General features: G+C 64.3%; 1 protein-coding gene across 1 annotated transcript in view; it reads left to right on the top strand.

Annotated features, from left to right (window-relative positions):
- The first annotated feature begins 1,793 nt into the window (after positions 1-1,793).
- Positions 1,794-17,705, top strand: part of LOC132322702 (voltage-dependent L-type calcium channel subunit alpha-1F-like) — a 45,003-nt gene continuing 29,091 nt past the window's right edge. Inside the window, 12 exon segments of the mRNA XM_059837403.1 lie at positions 1,794-1,821; positions 2,809-3,058; positions 4,899-5,004; positions 9,705-9,844; positions 9,921-10,063; positions 10,143-10,295; positions 11,841-12,037; positions 14,478-14,581; positions 14,671-14,828; positions 14,913-14,996; positions 16,217-16,304; positions 17,275-17,301. Coding sequence (XP_059693386.1) covers positions 1,794-1,821; positions 2,809-3,058; positions 4,899-5,004; positions 9,705-9,844; positions 9,921-10,063; positions 10,143-10,295; positions 11,841-12,037; positions 14,478-14,581; positions 14,671-14,828; positions 14,913-14,996; positions 16,217-16,304; positions 17,275-17,301 — 1,478 coding nt within the window.

The raw sequence follows: 17,705 nt of genomic DNA, 5'->3' as shown, positions 1-17,705 counted from the left end.
GTCCAGGCCGCTGTGACACCGAGGGACCGGACAGGAGCGACGGTGGCAGGGCGGCCCTCGCCCGCCTGTTCTGTCCCCTCACGTGGGTGTCACTCCGAGCCCTCACACCTGTCCCCCCACACCTGTCACCAGCCCCCACACCTGTCCCCTCACATGGGTGTCACCCCGAGCCCTCACACCTGTCCCCAACCCCTCACAGCTGTCCCCGACCCCTGACACCTGTCCCTGACCCCTCACACCTGTCCCCCCACACCTGTCCCCTCACATGGGTGTGACCCCGAGCCCTCAAACCTGTCCCCTCACACCTGTCCCCGACTCCAGACACCTGTCCCCAACCCCTCACACCTGTCCCCTCACATGGGTGTCACCCCGAGCCCACAAACCTGTCCCCTCACACCTGTCCCCAACCCCTCACACCTGTCCCCAACCCCTGACACCTGTCCCTGACCCCTCACACCTGTCCCCTCACATAAGTGTCACCCCGAGCCCTCAAACCTATCCCCTCACACCTATCCCCGACCCCTCACACCTGTCCCCAACCCCTCACACCTGTCCCCTCACGTGGGTGTCACCCTGAGCCCTGTGTCCTGTCCCCCCACACGTGTCCCCAGCCCCTCACACCTGTCCCCAAACCCCTGCTCCTGTCCCCCAACACCTCTCACCTGTCCCCAACCCTCCCCCAACCCCTCTCACCTGTCCCCAACCCTCTCACCTGTCCCCAACCCCTCTCACCTGTCTCTGACTCCTCTCACCTGTCCCCAGCCCCTCACACCTGTCCCCAAACCCCTGCTCCTGTCCCCAGCCCCTCACACCTTTCCCCAGCCTCTCTCACCTGTCCTGAGCCCCTCACACCTGTCCCCAACCCTCTCACCTGTCCCCAACCCCTCTCACCTTTCCCCAGACCCTCACACATGTCCCCAACCCTCTCACCTGTCCCCAACCCTCTCACCTGTCCCCAACCCCTCTCACCTGTCTCTGACTCCTCACACCTGTCCCCAGCCCCCGCTCCTGTCCCCAAGCCCTCACACCTGTCCCCTGGTCACCACACCTCCCCCAACCCCTCTCACCTGTCCCCGCCCCCCCCACCTGTCCCCGACCCCTCTCCTGTCCCCTCCCCCCCCACCTGTCCCCTCCCCCTCTCCTGTCCCCTCCCCCCCCGTGTTCCCGCCCACGCGGCCAGCGCTGCCCCCCCCGCCCCCCCCCGGTAATCCCCGTTAATCCCGGCAGGGACGAGCCGGGACCAGCCCTGGGGAGGCCGGGGACAGAGCCCGCTGCCCACGGACCCCTGACCCTCCCCAAACACCCCCTGACCCCCCTAAAGACCCCCAAACACCCCCTGACCCCCCTAAAGACCCCCTAAACACCCCCTGACCCCCCCCAAACACCCCCTGACCCCCCTCAACACCCCCTGACCCCCGTCAATACCTCCGACCCCCCCAAAACACCCCCCCCAAACACCCCCTGACCCCCAAAACACCCCCCCAAACACTCCCTGACCCCCCTTCAACACCCTCGGACCCCCTCGACCCCCTCAAACACCCCCTAAACCCCCCACCCCCCCCAAACACCCCCCGACCCCCTCAAACACCCCCTAAACCCCCCACCCCCCCCAAGCACCCCCTGACCCCTCCCCCAACCCCCCCAAACCCCCCAGTCCATCCCCTCGATGACCCCAAATCCCAACAGACCCCACAAATCCCCCTGAAATTCCTTTGGACCCCCCCAGGGTACCCCAAAAACCTCCCGGACCCCTCCCCAGGTGCCCCCCACTACCCCTAAGCCCCTCCCCCACCATGTCAGAGTCAGAGGAGAATGGAGAGGGTGAGTCTGGGGGGTCCCGAGGGTTTGGGGGGGTCCCGAGGGTTTGGGGGGGTCCCTGAAGGGTTTAGGGGGGTCCTTGAGGTCTTGGGGGGGTCCCTGAGGGTTTGGGGGGGTCCTTGAGGTCTTGGGGGGTCCCTGAAGGGTTTTGGGGGGGTCCTTGAGGTTTGGGGGGGATCCCTGAGGGGTTTGGGGGGGTCCCTGAGGGGTTTGGGGGGGATCCCTGAAGGGTTTTGGGGGGATCCCTGAAGGGTTTTGGGGGCGGTCCTTGAGGTCTTGGGGGGATCCCTGAGGGTTTGGGGACGTCCTTGAGGTTTTGGGGGGGTCCATGAAGGGTTTGGGGGGGTCCTTGAGGTTTTGGGGGGTCCTTGAGGGTTTGGGGGGCTCCCGAGGGTTTGGGGGGGATCCCTGAGGGTTTGGGGGGGTCCCTGGTCTATGGGATGGGGGTCTCAGGGTGGGGGGTCCAGGAAGGTTTCAGGGGGTCCAGGAGGGGTTGGGGGGCTCCTGAAAGGTTTGGGAGGGGGTCCAGAAAGGTTTGAGTGGGTTCTGGAAGGTTTAGGGGGGGTCCTGGAAGGTTTCGGGGGGTCCAGGAGGGGTTGGGGGTGTCCTGGAAGGTTTGGGGGCGGGTCCGGAGAGGTTTGGGGGGGTCCAGAGCGGTTTGGAGGGGTCCGGAGCGGTCTGGGGGTGTCCGGGGCGGTTTGGAGGGGTCCGGAGCGGTTTGGGGGGGGGTCCGGAAAGGTCTGGGGGTGTCCGGAGAGGTTTGGGGGTGTCCGGAGCGGTTTGGGGGGGTCGAGAGCGGTTTGGGGGGGTCCGGAGAGGTTTGGGGGTGTCCGGAGCGGTCTTGGGGGGTCCGGAGCGGTCTTGGGGGGTCCGGAGAGGTTTGCGGGATCCAGAGCGGTCTGGGGGTGTCCGGGGCGGTTTGGGGGGGTCCGGAGCGGTTTGGGGGGGGGGGGTCTCTCCCCATCCTTGACCAGCCGTTCCCCTCCGCAGGGCCCCCCAAGGATCTGTCCCCCTTGGCCGAGGCCATGGGGCAGCCCCTGGGCTGGGGCTCCGGTGACGGCCCCGGGGGGGGCGCGGCGGGCGCGGGGACCCCCCCGGGGCAGCGGCAGCGCCGCCCCCCCCACCCCAAGCACAAGGGCCAGGGGGGCACCGGGGGCGTCCATCGCTCCCCCCGCGCCCTCTTCTGCCTCCGCCTCAACAACCCCATCCGCAGGGCGGCCATCAGCATCGTGGAGTGGAAGTGAGGAGGGGTCTGGGGGGTCTGGGGGCGGCCATCAGCATCGGGGGGTGGAAGTGAGGAGGGGTCTGGAGGGGTCTGGGGTCTGGGGGCGGCCATCAGCATCGTGGGGTGGAAGTGAGGAGGGGGCTCAGGGGTCTGGGGGTGCCAGTTGTGGAGTGGAAGTGAGTGGGGGGCTCGGGGATCTGGGGGGTCTGGGGGCGGCCATCAGCATCGGGGGGTGGAAGTGAGGAGGGGTCTGGGGGGGTCTGGAGGGTCTGGGGGCGGCCATCAACATCGGGGGTGGAAGTGAGGAGGGGTCTGGGGGGGTCTGGGGGCGGCCATCAGCATCGGGGGTGGAAGTGAGGAGGGGGCTCGGGGGTCTGGGGGGTCTGGGGGCGGCCATCAGCATTGGGGGGTGGAAGTGAGGAGGGGTCCGGGGGTCTGGGATCTGGGGGCGGCCATCAGCATCGTGGAGTGGAAGTGAGGAGGGGTCCGGGGGTCTGGGGGGTCTGGGGGCAGCCATCAGCATCGGAGAGTGGAAGTGAGGAGGGGGCTCGGGGGTCTGGGGGCGGCCATCAGCATCGTGGAGTGGAAGTGAGGAGGGGTCTGGGGGGGTCTGGGGGCGGCCATCAGCATCGGGGGGTGGAAGTGAGGAGGGGGCTCGGGGGTCTGGGGGGTCTGGGGGCGGCCATCTGCATCGGGGGGTGGAAGTGAGGAGGGGGCTCGGGGGGTCTGGGGGCGGCCATCAGCATCGTGGGTGGAAGTGAGGAGGGGGCTCAGGGGTCTGGGGGTGCCAGTTGTGGAGTGGAAGTGAGTGGGGGGCTCGGGGATCTGGGGGGTCTGTGGGCGGCCATCAGCATCGTGGAGTGGAAGTGAGGAGGGGTCTGGGGGCGTCTGGAGGGTCTGGGGGCGGCCATCAGCATCGGGGGTGGAAGTGAGGAGGGGTCTGGGGGGTCTGGGGTCTGGGGGCGGCCATCAGCATCGTGGAGTGGAAGTGAGGAGGGGTCTGGGGGGATCTGGGGGCGGCCATCAGCATCGGGGGGTGGAAGTGAGGAGGGGGCTCGGGGGTCTGGGGTCTGGGGGCGGCCATCAGCATCGTGGGTGGAAGTGAGGAGGGGGCTGGGGGGTCTGGGGGGGTCTGTGGGCGGCCATCAGCATCGGGGGGTGGAAGTGAGGAGGGGTCTGGGGGGGTCTGGGGTCTGGGGGCGGCCATCAGCATCGGGGAGTGGAAGTGAGGAGGGGTCTGGGGGGTCTGGGGGGTCTGGGGGCGGCCATCAGCATCGGGGGGTGGAAGTGAGGGGGGGTCTGCGGGGGTCTGGGGTCTGGGGGCGGCCATCAGCATCGTGGAGTGGAAGTGAGGAGGGGGCTCGGGGGTCTGGGGGGGTCTGTGGGTGGCCATCAGCATCGGGGGGTGGAAGTGAGGAGGGGTCTGGGGGGGTCTGGGGTCTGGGGGCGGCCATCAGCATCGGGGGTGGAGGTGAGGAGGGGGCTCAAGGGTCTGGGGGTGCCAGTTGTGGAGTGGAAGTGAGGAGGGGGGTCTGGGGGGGGCCATCAGCATCGGGGGGTGGAGGTGAGGAGGGGGCTCGGGGGTCTGGGGGTGCCAGTTGTAGAGTGGAAGTGAGGAGGGGGTCTGGGGATCTGGGGGTGCCAATCATACAGGGGAAGTGAGTGGGGGGCTCGGGGGGTTTGGGGGGTTTGGGGGTGCCAATCATGGAGTGGAAATGAGGAGGGGGGTTCTGGGGGTTTGGGGGGGTCTGGGGGCTGCCAATCGTGCAGGGAAAATGAGGGGGGGGGCTCGGGGGGTCTGGGGGCCTTGGGGACGGCCCCCCCCCCCCACCCGGTGCCCCCCACATCCCCCCAGACCCTTCGACATCCTCATCCTCGCCACCATCTTTGCCAACTGCGTGGCCCTGGGGGTCTACATCCCCTTCCCCGAGGACGACTCCAACACCTCCAACCACAACCTGGTGAGCGCCCCCAGACCCACCCCAGCAATGGGGAGGGGGCGCCACTGCCCGGGGGGCTCCACTGCTCCCAGCTGGGCGCTGGGAAAGGGGGGGGGTCACCACAGGCTGGACCCGGGGGTGGGGGTGACACCCTGGGGTGACAGGGGCTGTGGGGACACCGGGGTGGCACCACAGGGTGACAGGGGCTGTGGGGACACAAGGGTAGGGGTGGCACCGCAGGGTGACAGGGGCTGTGGGGACCCGAGGGGGGGGTGACACCCTGGGGAGGGGTCAGAGGGTGGCACCGCAGGGTGACAGGGGCTGTGGGGACCCGAGGGGGGGTGACACCCTGGGGAGGGGTCAGAGGGTGGCACCGGGAGTGACAGAGGCTGTGGGGACCCGGGGGTGGGGGTGACACCCTAGGGTGACAGGGGCTGTGGGGACACCGGGGTGACACCCTGGGGTGACAGGGGCTGTGGGGACACAAGGATAGGGGTGGCACCGCGGGGTGACAGGGGCTGTGGGGACACGAGGGTGGGGGGTACACCCTGGGGTGACAGAGGCTGTAGGGACCCGGGGGTGGGGGTGGCACCTGGGGAGGGGTCAGAGGGTGGCACCGTGGGGTGACAGAGACTGTGGGACCCCGGGGTGAGGGTATCAGAGGGTGGCACCGCGGGGTGACAGGAGCTGTGGGGACACAAGGGTGGGGGTGACACCCTGGGGTGACAGGGGCTGTGGGGACACAAGGGTGGGGGTGACACCACAGGGTGACAGGGGCTGTGGGGACACAAGGGTAGGGGTGGCACCGCGGGGTGACAGGGGCTGTGGGGACCCGAGGGGGGGTGACACCCTGGGGAGGGATCAGAGGGTGGCACCTGGAGTGACAGAGGCTGTGGGGACCCGAGGGGGGGTGACACCCTGGGGAGGGGTCAGAGGGTGGCACCGTGGGGTGACAGGGGCTGTGGGGACCCGAGGGGGGGGGTGACACCCTGGGGAGGGGTCAGAGGGTGGCACCGGGAGTGACAGAGGCTGTGGGACCCGGGGGTGGGGGTGACACCCTGGGGTGACAGGGGCTGTGGGGACACAAGGGTAGGGGTGGCACCACAGGGTGACAGGGGCTGTTGGGACACGAGGGTGGGGGGTACACCCTGGGGTGACAGGGGCTGTGGGGACCCGGGGGTGGGGGTGGCACCTGGGGAGGGGGTCAGAGGGTGGCACCGGGAGTGACAGAGGCTGTGGGACTCGGGGGTGGGGGTGACACCGTGGGGTGACAGGGGCTGTGGGGACACGAGGGTAGGGGTGACACCGCGGGGTGACAGGGGCTGTGGGGACACAAGGGTAGGGGTGGCACCGCGGGGTGACAGGGGCTGTGGGGACACGAGGGTGGGGGTGACACCCTGGGGTGACAGAGGCTGTAGGGACCCGGGGGTGGGGGTGGCACCTGGGGAGGGGTCAGAGGGTGGCACCTGGAGTGACAGAGACTGTGGGACCCCGGGGTGAGGGTATCAGAGGGTGGCACCGCGGGGTGACAGGAGCTGTGGGGACACAAGGGTGGGGGTGACACCCTGGGGTGACAGGGGCTGTGGGGACACCGGGGGTGGGGGTGACACCCTGGGGTGACAGGGGCTGTGGGGACACCGGGGTGTCACCACAGGGTGACAGGGGCTGTGGGGACACGAGGGTGGGGGGGACACCCTGGGGAGGGGTCAGAGGGTGGCACCGTGGGGTGACAGGGGCTGTGGGGACACCGGGGTGGCACCACAGGGTGACAGGGGCTGTGGGGACCCGAGGGGGGGTGACACCCTGGGGAGGGGTCAGAGGGTGGCACCGGGAGTGACAGAGGCTGTGGGACCCGGGGGTGGGGGTGACACCCTGGGGTGACAGGGGCTGTGGGGACACAAGGGTAGGGGTGGCACCGCGGGGTGACAGGGGCTGTGGGGACACCGGGGTGGCACCACAGGGTGACAGGGGCTGTGGGGACACAAGGGTAGGGGTGGCACCACAGGGTGACAGGGGCTGTGGGGACACAAGGGGGGGGCACCGTGGGGTGACAGGGGCTGTGGGGACCCGAGGGGGGGTGACACCCTGGGGAGGGGTCAGAGGGTGGCACCGGGAGTGACAGAGGCTGTGGGACCCGGGGGTGGGGGTGACACCCTGGGGTGACAGGGGCTGTGGGGACACAAGGGTGGGGGTGACACCCTGGGGTGACAGGGGCTGTGGGACCCAGGGGTGAGGGTATCAGAGGGTGGCACCGCGGGGTGACAGGAGCTGTGGGGACCCGGGGGGAGTGTCCCCGTGTCACGGGTGTCCCCATGTCACACGTGTCCCCTGGCACAGCTGCCTTAATCCGCTTTGCCGCCGGGGCCGGGTCTAATCCCGGCTGAGCCGCCCCAGTCACCCACAAAGGGGACACTGGGAGGGGGCTGGAGGGGGCCCAATGTCCCTTGTCACCCCGAGGGTGACGACAGGGGGCAGGACACCCCAAATATCGAGCTCCAAAGGAAGGGGTGGTGGTGTCAGGGGTGTCCCCAAGTGTCCCTGTCACTTGTGCATGTCCCAAAGTGCTCCTGTCCCTTGTAGCCAGGGGAAGGGGACACTGGGAGGGCTGAGGGGGTTCCCGGGTGTCCTTGTCCCCAAGGGGAAGGGGATGCAAGGGGGTCCTTGTCTCTTGTCCCCAAAAAGGGACAAATATCCCTGTGTCATCCCTCGGGAGGAGGGGAGGCTGGGAGGGGTGAAGGGGTCAGTGAGGGTCCTCAAATGTCCCTGGTCCCCAGGGAAGGGGACACTGAGCAATGAGGGGACAGAGGTGTCCTGGAGAGGGGGTCTGGGGGTCAGGGTGTCCCCAAAAGGGGAAGGGGACACTGTGAGCAGTGAGGGGACAGAGGTGTCCTTAAAAACCCTCCTGGAGAGGGGGTCAGGGTGTCAGGGGGTCCCCAAGAGGGGAAGGGGACACTGGGTGACCCCGTGTGCCCCTGGAGCAGGAGGTGCTGACCCCCCTGACCCCCCCTTGCCCACCATGTCCCCCAGGAGCAGGTGGAGCACGTGTTCCTCATCATCTTCATGGTGGAGCCATGAGGGGTGTCGGGGTGTCCCCAACAGGGGACAGGGGACACTGGGTGACCCTGTGTGACCCCGTGAGCCCCTGGATCAGTGACCTGACCCCCCCCTTGCCCACCATGTCCCCCAGGAGCAGGTGGAGTACGTGTTCCTCATCATCTTCACGGTGGGACAGTGAGGGGACAGAGGTGTCCTGGAGAAGGGGTCAGGGTGTCAGGGGGTCCCCAAGAGGGGAAGGGGACACTGGGTGACCCCGTGAGCCCCTGGACCAGGAGGTGCTGACCCCCCCTTGCCCACCATGCCCCCCAGGAGCAGGTGGAGCACGTGTTCCTCATCATCTTCACGGTGGAGCCATGAGGGATGTCAGGGTGTCCCCAACAGGGGACAGGGGACACTGGGTGACCCTGTGTGACCCCGTGAGCCCCTGGAGCAGTGACCTGACCCCCCCCCTTGCCCACCATGTCCCCCCTGGAGCAGGTGGAGCACGTGTTCCTCATCATCTTCACGGTGGGACAGTGAGGGGACAGAGGTGTCCTGGAGAAGGGGTCAGGGTGTCAGGGGGTCCCCAAGAGGGGAAGGGGACACTGGGTGACCCTGTGAGCCCCTGGACCAGGAGGTGCTGACCCCCCTGACCCCCCCTTGCCCACCATGTCCCCCAGGAGCAGGTGGAGCACGTGTTCCTCATCATCTTCACGGTGGAGCCTTGAGGGGTGTCAGGGTGTCCCCAACAGGGGACAGGGGACACTGGGTGACCCTGTGTGACCCCGTGAGCCCCTGGAGCAGTGACCTGACCACCCCCTTGCCCACCATGTCCCCCAGGAGCAGGTGGAGTACGTGTTCCTCATCATCTTCACGGTGGGACAGTGAGGGGACAGAGGTGTCCTGGAGAAGGGGTCAGGGTGTCAGGGGGTCCCCAACAGAGGAAGGGGACACTGGGTGACCCTGTGAGCCCCTGGACCAGGAGGTGCTGACCCCCCTGACCCCCCCTTGCCCACCATGGCCCCCCAGGAGCAGGTGGAGCACGTGTTCCTCATCATCTGCACGGTGGAGCCATGAGGGATGTCAGGGTGTCCCCAACAGGGGAAGGGGACACTGGGTGACCCTGTGTGACCCCGTGAGCCCCTGGAGCAGTGATCTGACCCCCCCCTTGCCCACCATGGCCCCCAGGAGCAGGTGGAGCACGTGTTCCTCATCATCTTCATGGTGGAGCCATGAGGGGTGTCGGGGTGTCTCCAACAGGGGACGGGGACACTGGGTGACCCTGTGTGACACTGTGTGCCCCTGGAGCAGTGACCTGACCCCCCCCTTGCCCACCATGGCCCCCCTGGAGCAGGTGGAGCACGTGTTCCTCATCATCTTCACGGTGGGACAGTGAGGGGACACAGGTGTCCTGGAGAAGGGGTCAGGGTGTCAGGGGGTCCCCAAGAGGGGAAGGGGACACTGGGTGACCCTGTGTGACCCCGTGAGCCCCTGGACCCCCCCCTTGCCCACCATGGCCCCCCAGGAGCAGGTGGAGCACGTGTTCCTCATCATCTTCACGGTGGAGCCATGAGGGATGTCAGGGTGTCCCCAACAGGGGACAGGGGACACTGGGTGACCCTGTGTGACCCCGTGAGCCCCTGGAGCAGTGACCTGACCCCCCCCTTGCCCACCATGTCCCCCAGGAGCAGGTGGAGTACGTGTTCCTCATCATCTTCACGGTGGAGACCTTCCTGAAGATCATCGCCTACGGGCTGGTGCTGCACCCCAGCGCCTACATCCGCAACGGCTGGAACCTGCTGGACTTCGTCATCGTCATCGTGGGGTCAGCGGCTCTCCGGGGACGGGGACAGCTGGGGGAGGGCCTGACGGGGCTCTGTGACCCCCTGGTGTTCCCACAGGCTGTTCAGTGTCATCCTGGAGCAGGTGTCCCACAAGCCAGGAGATGCCCACCACATGAGCGGCAAGCCAGGCGGTTTCGACGTCAAGGCCCTGCGCGCCTTCCGCGTGCTGCGCCCGCTGCGCCTCGTCTCCGGCGTCCCCAGTGAGACCTCGGGCTGGGAGCAGAGGGGTTTGGGGTCTCCCTCAGCTTCCTAAAGACCCCCCCCCGTGCCCCCCACCAGGCCTTCACATCGTGCTCAACTCCATCATGAAGGCCATGGTGCCGCTGCTGCACATCGCGCTGCTCGTGCTCTTCGTCATCATCATCTACGCCATCATCGGCCTCGAGCTCTTCATCGGCCGCATGCACAAGACCTGCTTCTTCATCGGCTCTGGTAGGCACGGGGGGGTCACCCCAGGGGTCCCCCCCAGCCCTGGGACACCCCCAGAGGCCCTCAGTGCTCCCAGGGACCGGGATCCCACACTGAGACCCCCCCCCCCCTTTAAAACTCCTGAGGTCTGAGCCCCCAGCACTGAGGATCACCCAGGACACCCCGACAGAGTTCTGGGGCTCCTTAACCCACTGGGACCCCCCCCCAAATCCCCTGAGCACCCCCCAGGACACCCCAGCAAGGTCCTGGGGTTCCTTAACCCACTGGGACTCCCCCCAAAAATCCCCTGAGCACCACCCAGCAGGGTTCTGGGGTTCCTTAACCCACTGGGACCCCCCCCAAATCCCCTGAGCACCACACCAGGACACCCCAGCAGGGTCCTGGGGTTCCTTAACCCACTGGGACTCCCCCCAAAAATCCCCTGAGCACCACCCAGCAGGGTTCTGGGGTACCTTAACACACTGAGACCCCCCCCAAATCCCCTGAGCACCACCCAGCAGGGTTCTGGGGTTCCTTAATGCACTGGGACCCCCCCAAATCCCCTGAGCACCCCCCAGGACACCCCAGCAGGGTTCTGGGGTTCCTTAACCCACTGAGACACCCCCAAATCCCCTGAGCACCACACCAGGACACCCCGACAGAGTTCTGGGGTTCCTTAACCCACTGGGACCCCCCCCCCAAATCCCCTGAGCACCACCAGGACCCCCCAGCAGGGTTCTGGGGCTCCTTAACCCACTGGGACCCCCCCAAATCCCCTGAGCACCACCAGGACACCCCAGCAGGGTTCTGGGGTTCCTTAACCCACTGGGACTCCCCCCAAAAATCCCCTGAGCACCACCCAGCAGGGTTCTGGGGCTCCTTAACCCACTGGGACCCCCCCCCAAATCCCCTGAGCACCACACCAGGACACCCCAGCAGGGTTCTGGGGTTCCTTAACCCACTGAGACCCCCCCAGATCCCATGAGCACACCCCCCCAGCAGGGTTCTGGGGTTCCTTAATGCACTGAGACCCCCCCAGATCCCATGAGCACACCCCCCCAGCAGGGTTCTGGGGTTCCTTAATGCACTGGGACCCCCCCAGATCCCCTGAGCATCCCTCTAGGACACCCCAGCAGGGTTCTGGGGTTCTTTAACACAGAGACCCCCCCCCAAATCCCCTGAGCACCACCAGGACCCCCCAGCAGGGTCCTGGGGTTCTTTAACCCACTGGGACCCCCCCCAAATCCCCTGAACACCCACCAGGACACCCCAGCAGGGTTCTGAGCTCCTTAACACAGTGAGACCCCCCCCCCAAATCCCCTGAGCACCACCAGGACCCCCCAGCAGGGTCCTGGGGTTCTTTAACCCACTAGGACCCCCCCAAATCCCCTGAGCACCCACCAGGACACCCAGGAATTTCATCAGGGACAGAAATTTCAGCAGGGACAGGAATTTCAGCAGGGACAAGAGTCACCCCCGAGGGCAGGAACTCTCGGTGGGCACAGGAGCCGATGGAGGGCAGCGCCCTGCCGGGAGCTGTCCCCAGGGCTCGCTGTCGCCTGTCCCCAGACCTGGAGTCGGAGGATGACCCCTCTCCGTGCGCCTTCTCGGGGCACGGCCGCGCCTGCCTGCAGAACAACACCGAGTGCCGCGGCCGCTGGGAGGGGCCCAACGGCGGCATCACCAACTTCGACAACTTCTTCTTCGCCATGCTCACCGTGTTCCAGTGCATCACCATGGAGGGCTGGACCGACGTGCTCTACTGGGTGAGACCCCCGAGACCCCCAGAATCCTCACATAAATCTTTGAGCCCCCCAGAATCCTCACACAAATCTCTGTTCCCCCAGAATCCTCACAATCCCTTCCTGAGCTCCCCAGAATCCTCACATAAATCTTTGAGCCCCCCAGAATCCTCACACACATTGCTGAGCCCTCCAAATCATCACAATCCCTTCCTGAGCCCCCCAGAATCCTCATACAAATCTCTGATCCCCCAGAATCCTCACACAAATCCCTGAACCCCCCAGAATCCTCACACAAATCCCTGAACCCCCCAAATCCTCACAACCCCTCCCTGAGCCCCCCAGAATCCTCACATAAATCTTTGAGCCCTCCAGAATCCTCACACACATTGCTGAGCCCCCCAAATCATCACACCCACCCTGAGCCCCCCAGAATCCTCATACAAATCTCTGATCCCCCAGAATCCTCACACAAATCCCTGAGCCCCCCAGAATCCTCACACACATTGCTGAGCCCCCCAGAATCCACACAACCCCTTTCTGAGCCCCCCAGAATCCTCACACAAATCTCTGATCCCCCTTCAAGTTCTCACACCCACCCTGAGCCCCCCAAAATCCTCACAACCCCTCCCTGATCCCCCCAGAATCCTCACACACATTGCTGAGACCCCCAAATCATCATAACTCCTTCCTGAGCCCCCCAGAATCCTCACACAAATCTCTGATCCCCCTCTCCAAGTCCTCACACCCACCCTGAGCTCCCCAAATCCTCACAACACCTCCCTGAGCCCCACAAAATTCTCACACAAATCCCTGAGCCCCCCCAAATCCAGTGCATCCCTACTGGAGGGCTGGACTGATGTGCTCTACTGGGTGAGACCCCCCAAGCCCCCCAAAATCCTCACATAAATCACTGAGACCCCCAAATCCTCACTCACATCCCTGATCCTCCCCAGAATCCTCACACACATTGCTGAGCCCCCAGAATCCTCACACACATTGCTGAGACCCCCAAAATCCTCACACACATTGCTGAGACCCCCAAATCCTCACAAACACTTCCTGAGCCCCCCAAATCCTCACACAAATCTCTGATCCCCATTCAAGTTCTCACACCCACCCTGATCCCCCCAAAATCCTCACACAAATCCCTGAGCCCCCCCAAATCCAGTGCATCCCCACTGGAGGGCTGGACCGACGTGCTCTACTGGGTGAGACCCCCGAGACCCCCAAATCCTCACATAAATCTTTGAGCCCCCCAGAATCCTCACACAAATCTCTGTTCCCCCAGAATCCTCACAACCCCTCCCTGAGCCCCCCAGAATCCTCACATAAATCTTTGAGCCCCCCAGAATCCTCACACACATTGCTGAGCCCCCCAAATCATCACACCCACTCTGAGCCCCCCCAGAATCCTCATACAAATCTCTGATCCCCCAGAATCCTCACACAAATCCCTGAGCCCCCCAGAATCCTCACACACATTGCTGAGCCCCCCAGAATCCTCACAACCCCTTTCTGAGCCCCCCAGAATCCTCACACACATTGCTGAGCCCCCCGAATCCTCACAATCCCTTCCTGAGCCCCCCAGAATCCTCACACAAATCTCTGATCCCCCTTCAAGTTCTCACACCCACCCTGATCCCCCCAGAATCCTCACACACATTGCTGAGACCCCCAAATCATCATAACTCCTTCCTGAGCCCCCCAGAATCCTCACACAAATCTCTGATCCCCCTCTCCAAGTTCTCACACCCACCCTGAGCTCCCCAAATCCTCACAACACCTCCCTGAGCCCCACAAAATTCTCACACAAATCCCTGAGCCCCCCCAAATCTATTGCATCCCCACTGGAGGGCTGGACCGATGTGCTCTACTGGGTGAGACCCCCAAGACCCCCAGAATCCTCATAACACCTCCCTGAGCCCCCCAAATCCTCACACACATCGCTGAGCCCCCCCAAATCCTCACACAAATTGCTGAGCCCCCCAGAATCATCACACAAATCCCTGAGCCCCCCAGAATCCTCACAACCCCTTCCTGAGCCCCCCAGAATCCTCACACAAATCTCTGATCCCCCTCCAAGTCCTCACACCCACCCTGATCCCCCCAAAATCCTCACACACATCCCTGATCCTCCCCAGAATCCTCATAACTCCTTCCTGAGCCCCCCAAAATCCTCACGCACATCCCTGAGCCCCCCAAAATCCTCACACTCATCCCTGAGCCCCCCCAAATCCTCACACCCACCCTGAGCCCCCCAAAATCCTCACCCACATCGCTGAGCCCCCCCAAATCCTCACACTCATCCCTGAGCCCCCAAACCACCCCAGGGCCGGGCAGAGCCCCAAACCTCTGCTGGGTGTCACTGGCCTCACCTGAGGAGGGATTCGGGGGGGACCCCACCTGAGGAGGGATTTGGGGTCCCCCCCAGCCAGCCATCCCCCCAACCCTGCCCCCACAGATGCAGGACGCCATGGGCCACGAGCTGCCCTGGATTTACTTCGTCAGCCTCGTCATCTTCGGCTCCTTCTTCGTCCTCAACCTGGTGCTGGGGGTGCTGAGCGGGTGAGGAGCCAGCAGTGGGGCTGAGGGGCACAAGTTGGGGTCCCCCCGTTTTTTTGGGGGGTGGTTCACACCTGTGCCCCCCTCCCCAGGGAATTCTCCAAGGAGAGAGAGAAAGCCAAGGCTCGTGGAGACTTCCAGAAGCTGCGGGAGAAGCAGCAGCTGGAGGAGGATCTGCGGGGCTACATGGACTGGATCACCCAGGCCGAGCTGGAGGGGGATGAGGAGGAGGGGGAGCATGAGAAGCACCGTGAGTGGGGCTGGGGGGGCAGTTATGGGGGGAACCCCAAAGTTTTGAGCCCCCCCAGACCTCTGAGACCCTTTTGTCCCACAGGTCTGACTGCCGAGGACCTGATGGGGAAGAGGAAGCCGCGGCTGAAGTGGCTGCGCCACCAGAGCCACTCCACTGACACCCACGGTACCCCCGGGGCACCCCAGATCCCCCAGAGCTGGGCACCCCAATTCCCTGCACCCAGACACCCCCAATTCCCTGAACCCAGACACCCCAAATTCCCTGCACCCAGACACCCCAATTCCCTGAACCCAGACCTGGACACCCCAAATTCCCTGCACCCAGACACCCCAATTCCCTGAACCCAGACCTGGACACCCCAAATTCCCTGAACCCAGACACCCCAAATTCCCTGAACCCAGACCTGGGCACCCCGAATTCCCTGGACTAGGCACCCTTAAATGCCCCAGATCTGGGCACCCCAAATTCCCTGAACCCAGACCTGGACACCCCAAATTCCCTGGACTGGGCACCCCAAATTCCCTGAACCCAGACCTGGGCACCCCGAATTCCCTGAACCAGACCTGGACACCCCAAATTCCCTGGACTGGGCACCCCAAATTCCCTGCACCCACACCTGGGCACCCTGAATTCCCTGAACCCAGACACCCCAAATTCCCTGAACCCAGACCTGGGCACCCCAAATTCCCTGAACCCAGACCCGGGCACCCCCAGATTCCCTGAACTCTGACACCCCAAATTCTCTGAACCTGGGCACACCCAGATTCTTTGAACCCAGACCTGGGCACCCCAAAAATTCCCTGGACTGGGCACCCCAAATTCCCTGACCCCAGACACCCCAAATTCTTCAGACCTAGGCACACCTAGATCTCCTGACCCCAGACACCCCAAATTCCCTGAACCCAGACCTGGGCACCCCAAATTCCCTGAACCTGGGCACACCCAGATTCTTTGAACCCAGACCTGGGCACCCCAAATTCCCTGAACCCAGACACCCCAAATTCCCTGAACCCAGACCTGGGCACCCCGAATTCCCTGGACTGGGCACCCTTAAATGCCCCAGATCTGGGCACCCCAAATTCTCTGAACCCAGACCTGGACACCCCAAATTCCCTGGACTGGGCACCCCAAATTCCCTGCACCCAGACCTGGACACCCCAATTCCCTGGACTGGGCCCCCCAGATGCCCCCATGGTGGGCACCCCAAGCCCCCCCCGGTCTGAGCCGTGCCCCCCCCCCCCCCCAGCCCCCCGGTCTGACCGGTGCCCCCTCCCCAGCCCAGCCCCCCCGGTCTGACCGGTGCCCCCCAGCCCCCCACCCCAGCCCCCCGGTCTGACCGGTGCCCCCCACCCCCCCCCCCGGTCTGACCGGCGCCCCCTCCCCAGCCAGCCTCCCGGGCAGCGAGACCACCTCGGTCAACACCGAGACCGTGGGGGAGGAGGAGGCGCCGCCCACCGCCTGCGACCGCTGCCTGTGAGCCCGCCCGGTGGGACCCCCGCCCCCGGGACACGCCCCCGATCCCTGGGACCCCCCCCCCAGACCCCCGGGACCCCAAACCCGGCACCTACAGCGCCTCAGGACATTTTGGGATCCTCCCCAAACCCCCCCATGGCCTGAGAGACCCCACCCCCAGAACTGAGACCCCAGGACTGACCCCCAGAGCTCCTCAAAGCCCCCTGAGACCCCAAAACTGACCCCCAGAGCTCCTCAAAGCCCCCTGGGACCCCTCCATACCCCAAGGACCCACCATATTCCTTCCAGGACCCCAAAATTGACCCCCAGAGCACCTCGAAGCCCCCTGGGACTCCAAAACTGACCCCCAGAGCTCCTCAAAGCCCCCTGAGACCCCAAATTGACCCCCAGGGCTCCTCAAAGCCCCCTGAGACCCCAAAACTGACCCCCAGAGCTCCTCAAATCCCCCTGAGACCCCAAAACTGACACTCAGAGCACCTCAAAACCCCCTGAGACCCCAAAACTGACCCCCAGAGCTCCTCAAAGCCCCCTGAGACCCCTCCATACCCCAAGGATCCCCCATATTGCCTCCAGGACCCCCAAATTGACCCCCAGAGCTCCTCAAAGCCCCCTGAGACCCCAAAACTGACCCCCAGGGCTCTCCAAAGCCCCCTGAGACCCCAAAACTGACCCCCAGAGCTCCTCAAAGCCCCCTGAGACCCCTCCATACCCCAAGGACCCCCCATATTCCTTCCAGGACCCCAAAACTGACCCCCAGAGCACCTCGAAGCCCCCTGAGACCCCAAAATTGACTCCCCGAGCTCCTCAAAGCCCCCTGAGACCCCTCCATACCCCAAGGACCCCCCATATTCCCTCCAGGACCCCAAAATTGACCCCAGCACCCCAATAAAGCCCCCCCAGATATCCCCCCATTTTGGGACACCCCAAAATCCCCAAATTTTGGGGTAATTTCTGCTTTTCTCTCCCCCAGGGGTAAAATTACAAAGACAAAATTCTGGTGAGTGGGGAGAAAAATGGGGGGGGGTGTGGAAAAATGGGGGGAGGACCCCCTAAAACCTCCCATCCCACCTTCAATGGGTTTAAGGGAACGGTTTTGACCAAAAAATTGGGTTTAAGAGAAAGGTTTTTACCAAAAATTGGGTTTAAGGGAAAAATTTTACCAAAAAATTGTGTTTAAGGGAAAGGTTTTTATTGAAAAATTTGGTTTAAGGACTGAAAAATTGGGTTTAAGGGAAAGGATTTTATTGAAAATTTGGTTTAAGGGAAAGGTTTTTATTGAAAATTGGGTTTAAGGGAAAGGTTTTTATCAAAAATTGGGTTTAAGGGAAAGGTTTTTATTGAAAAATTTGGTTTAAGGACTGAAAAATTGGGTTTAAGGGAAAGGTTTTTACTGAAAATTTG

This window comes from Haemorhous mexicanus, assembly GCF_027477595.1.
Source record: "Haemorhous mexicanus isolate bHaeMex1 chromosome 35 unlocalized genomic scaffold, bHaeMex1.pri SUPER_35_unloc_1, whole genome shotgun sequence".
Lineage (NCBI taxonomy): Eukaryota > Metazoa > Chordata > Aves > Passeriformes > Fringillidae > Haemorhous > Haemorhous mexicanus.
The sequence above is the reverse complement of the archived record's forward strand: the minus strand, read 5'-3'. Positions and strand labels throughout refer to the sequence as shown.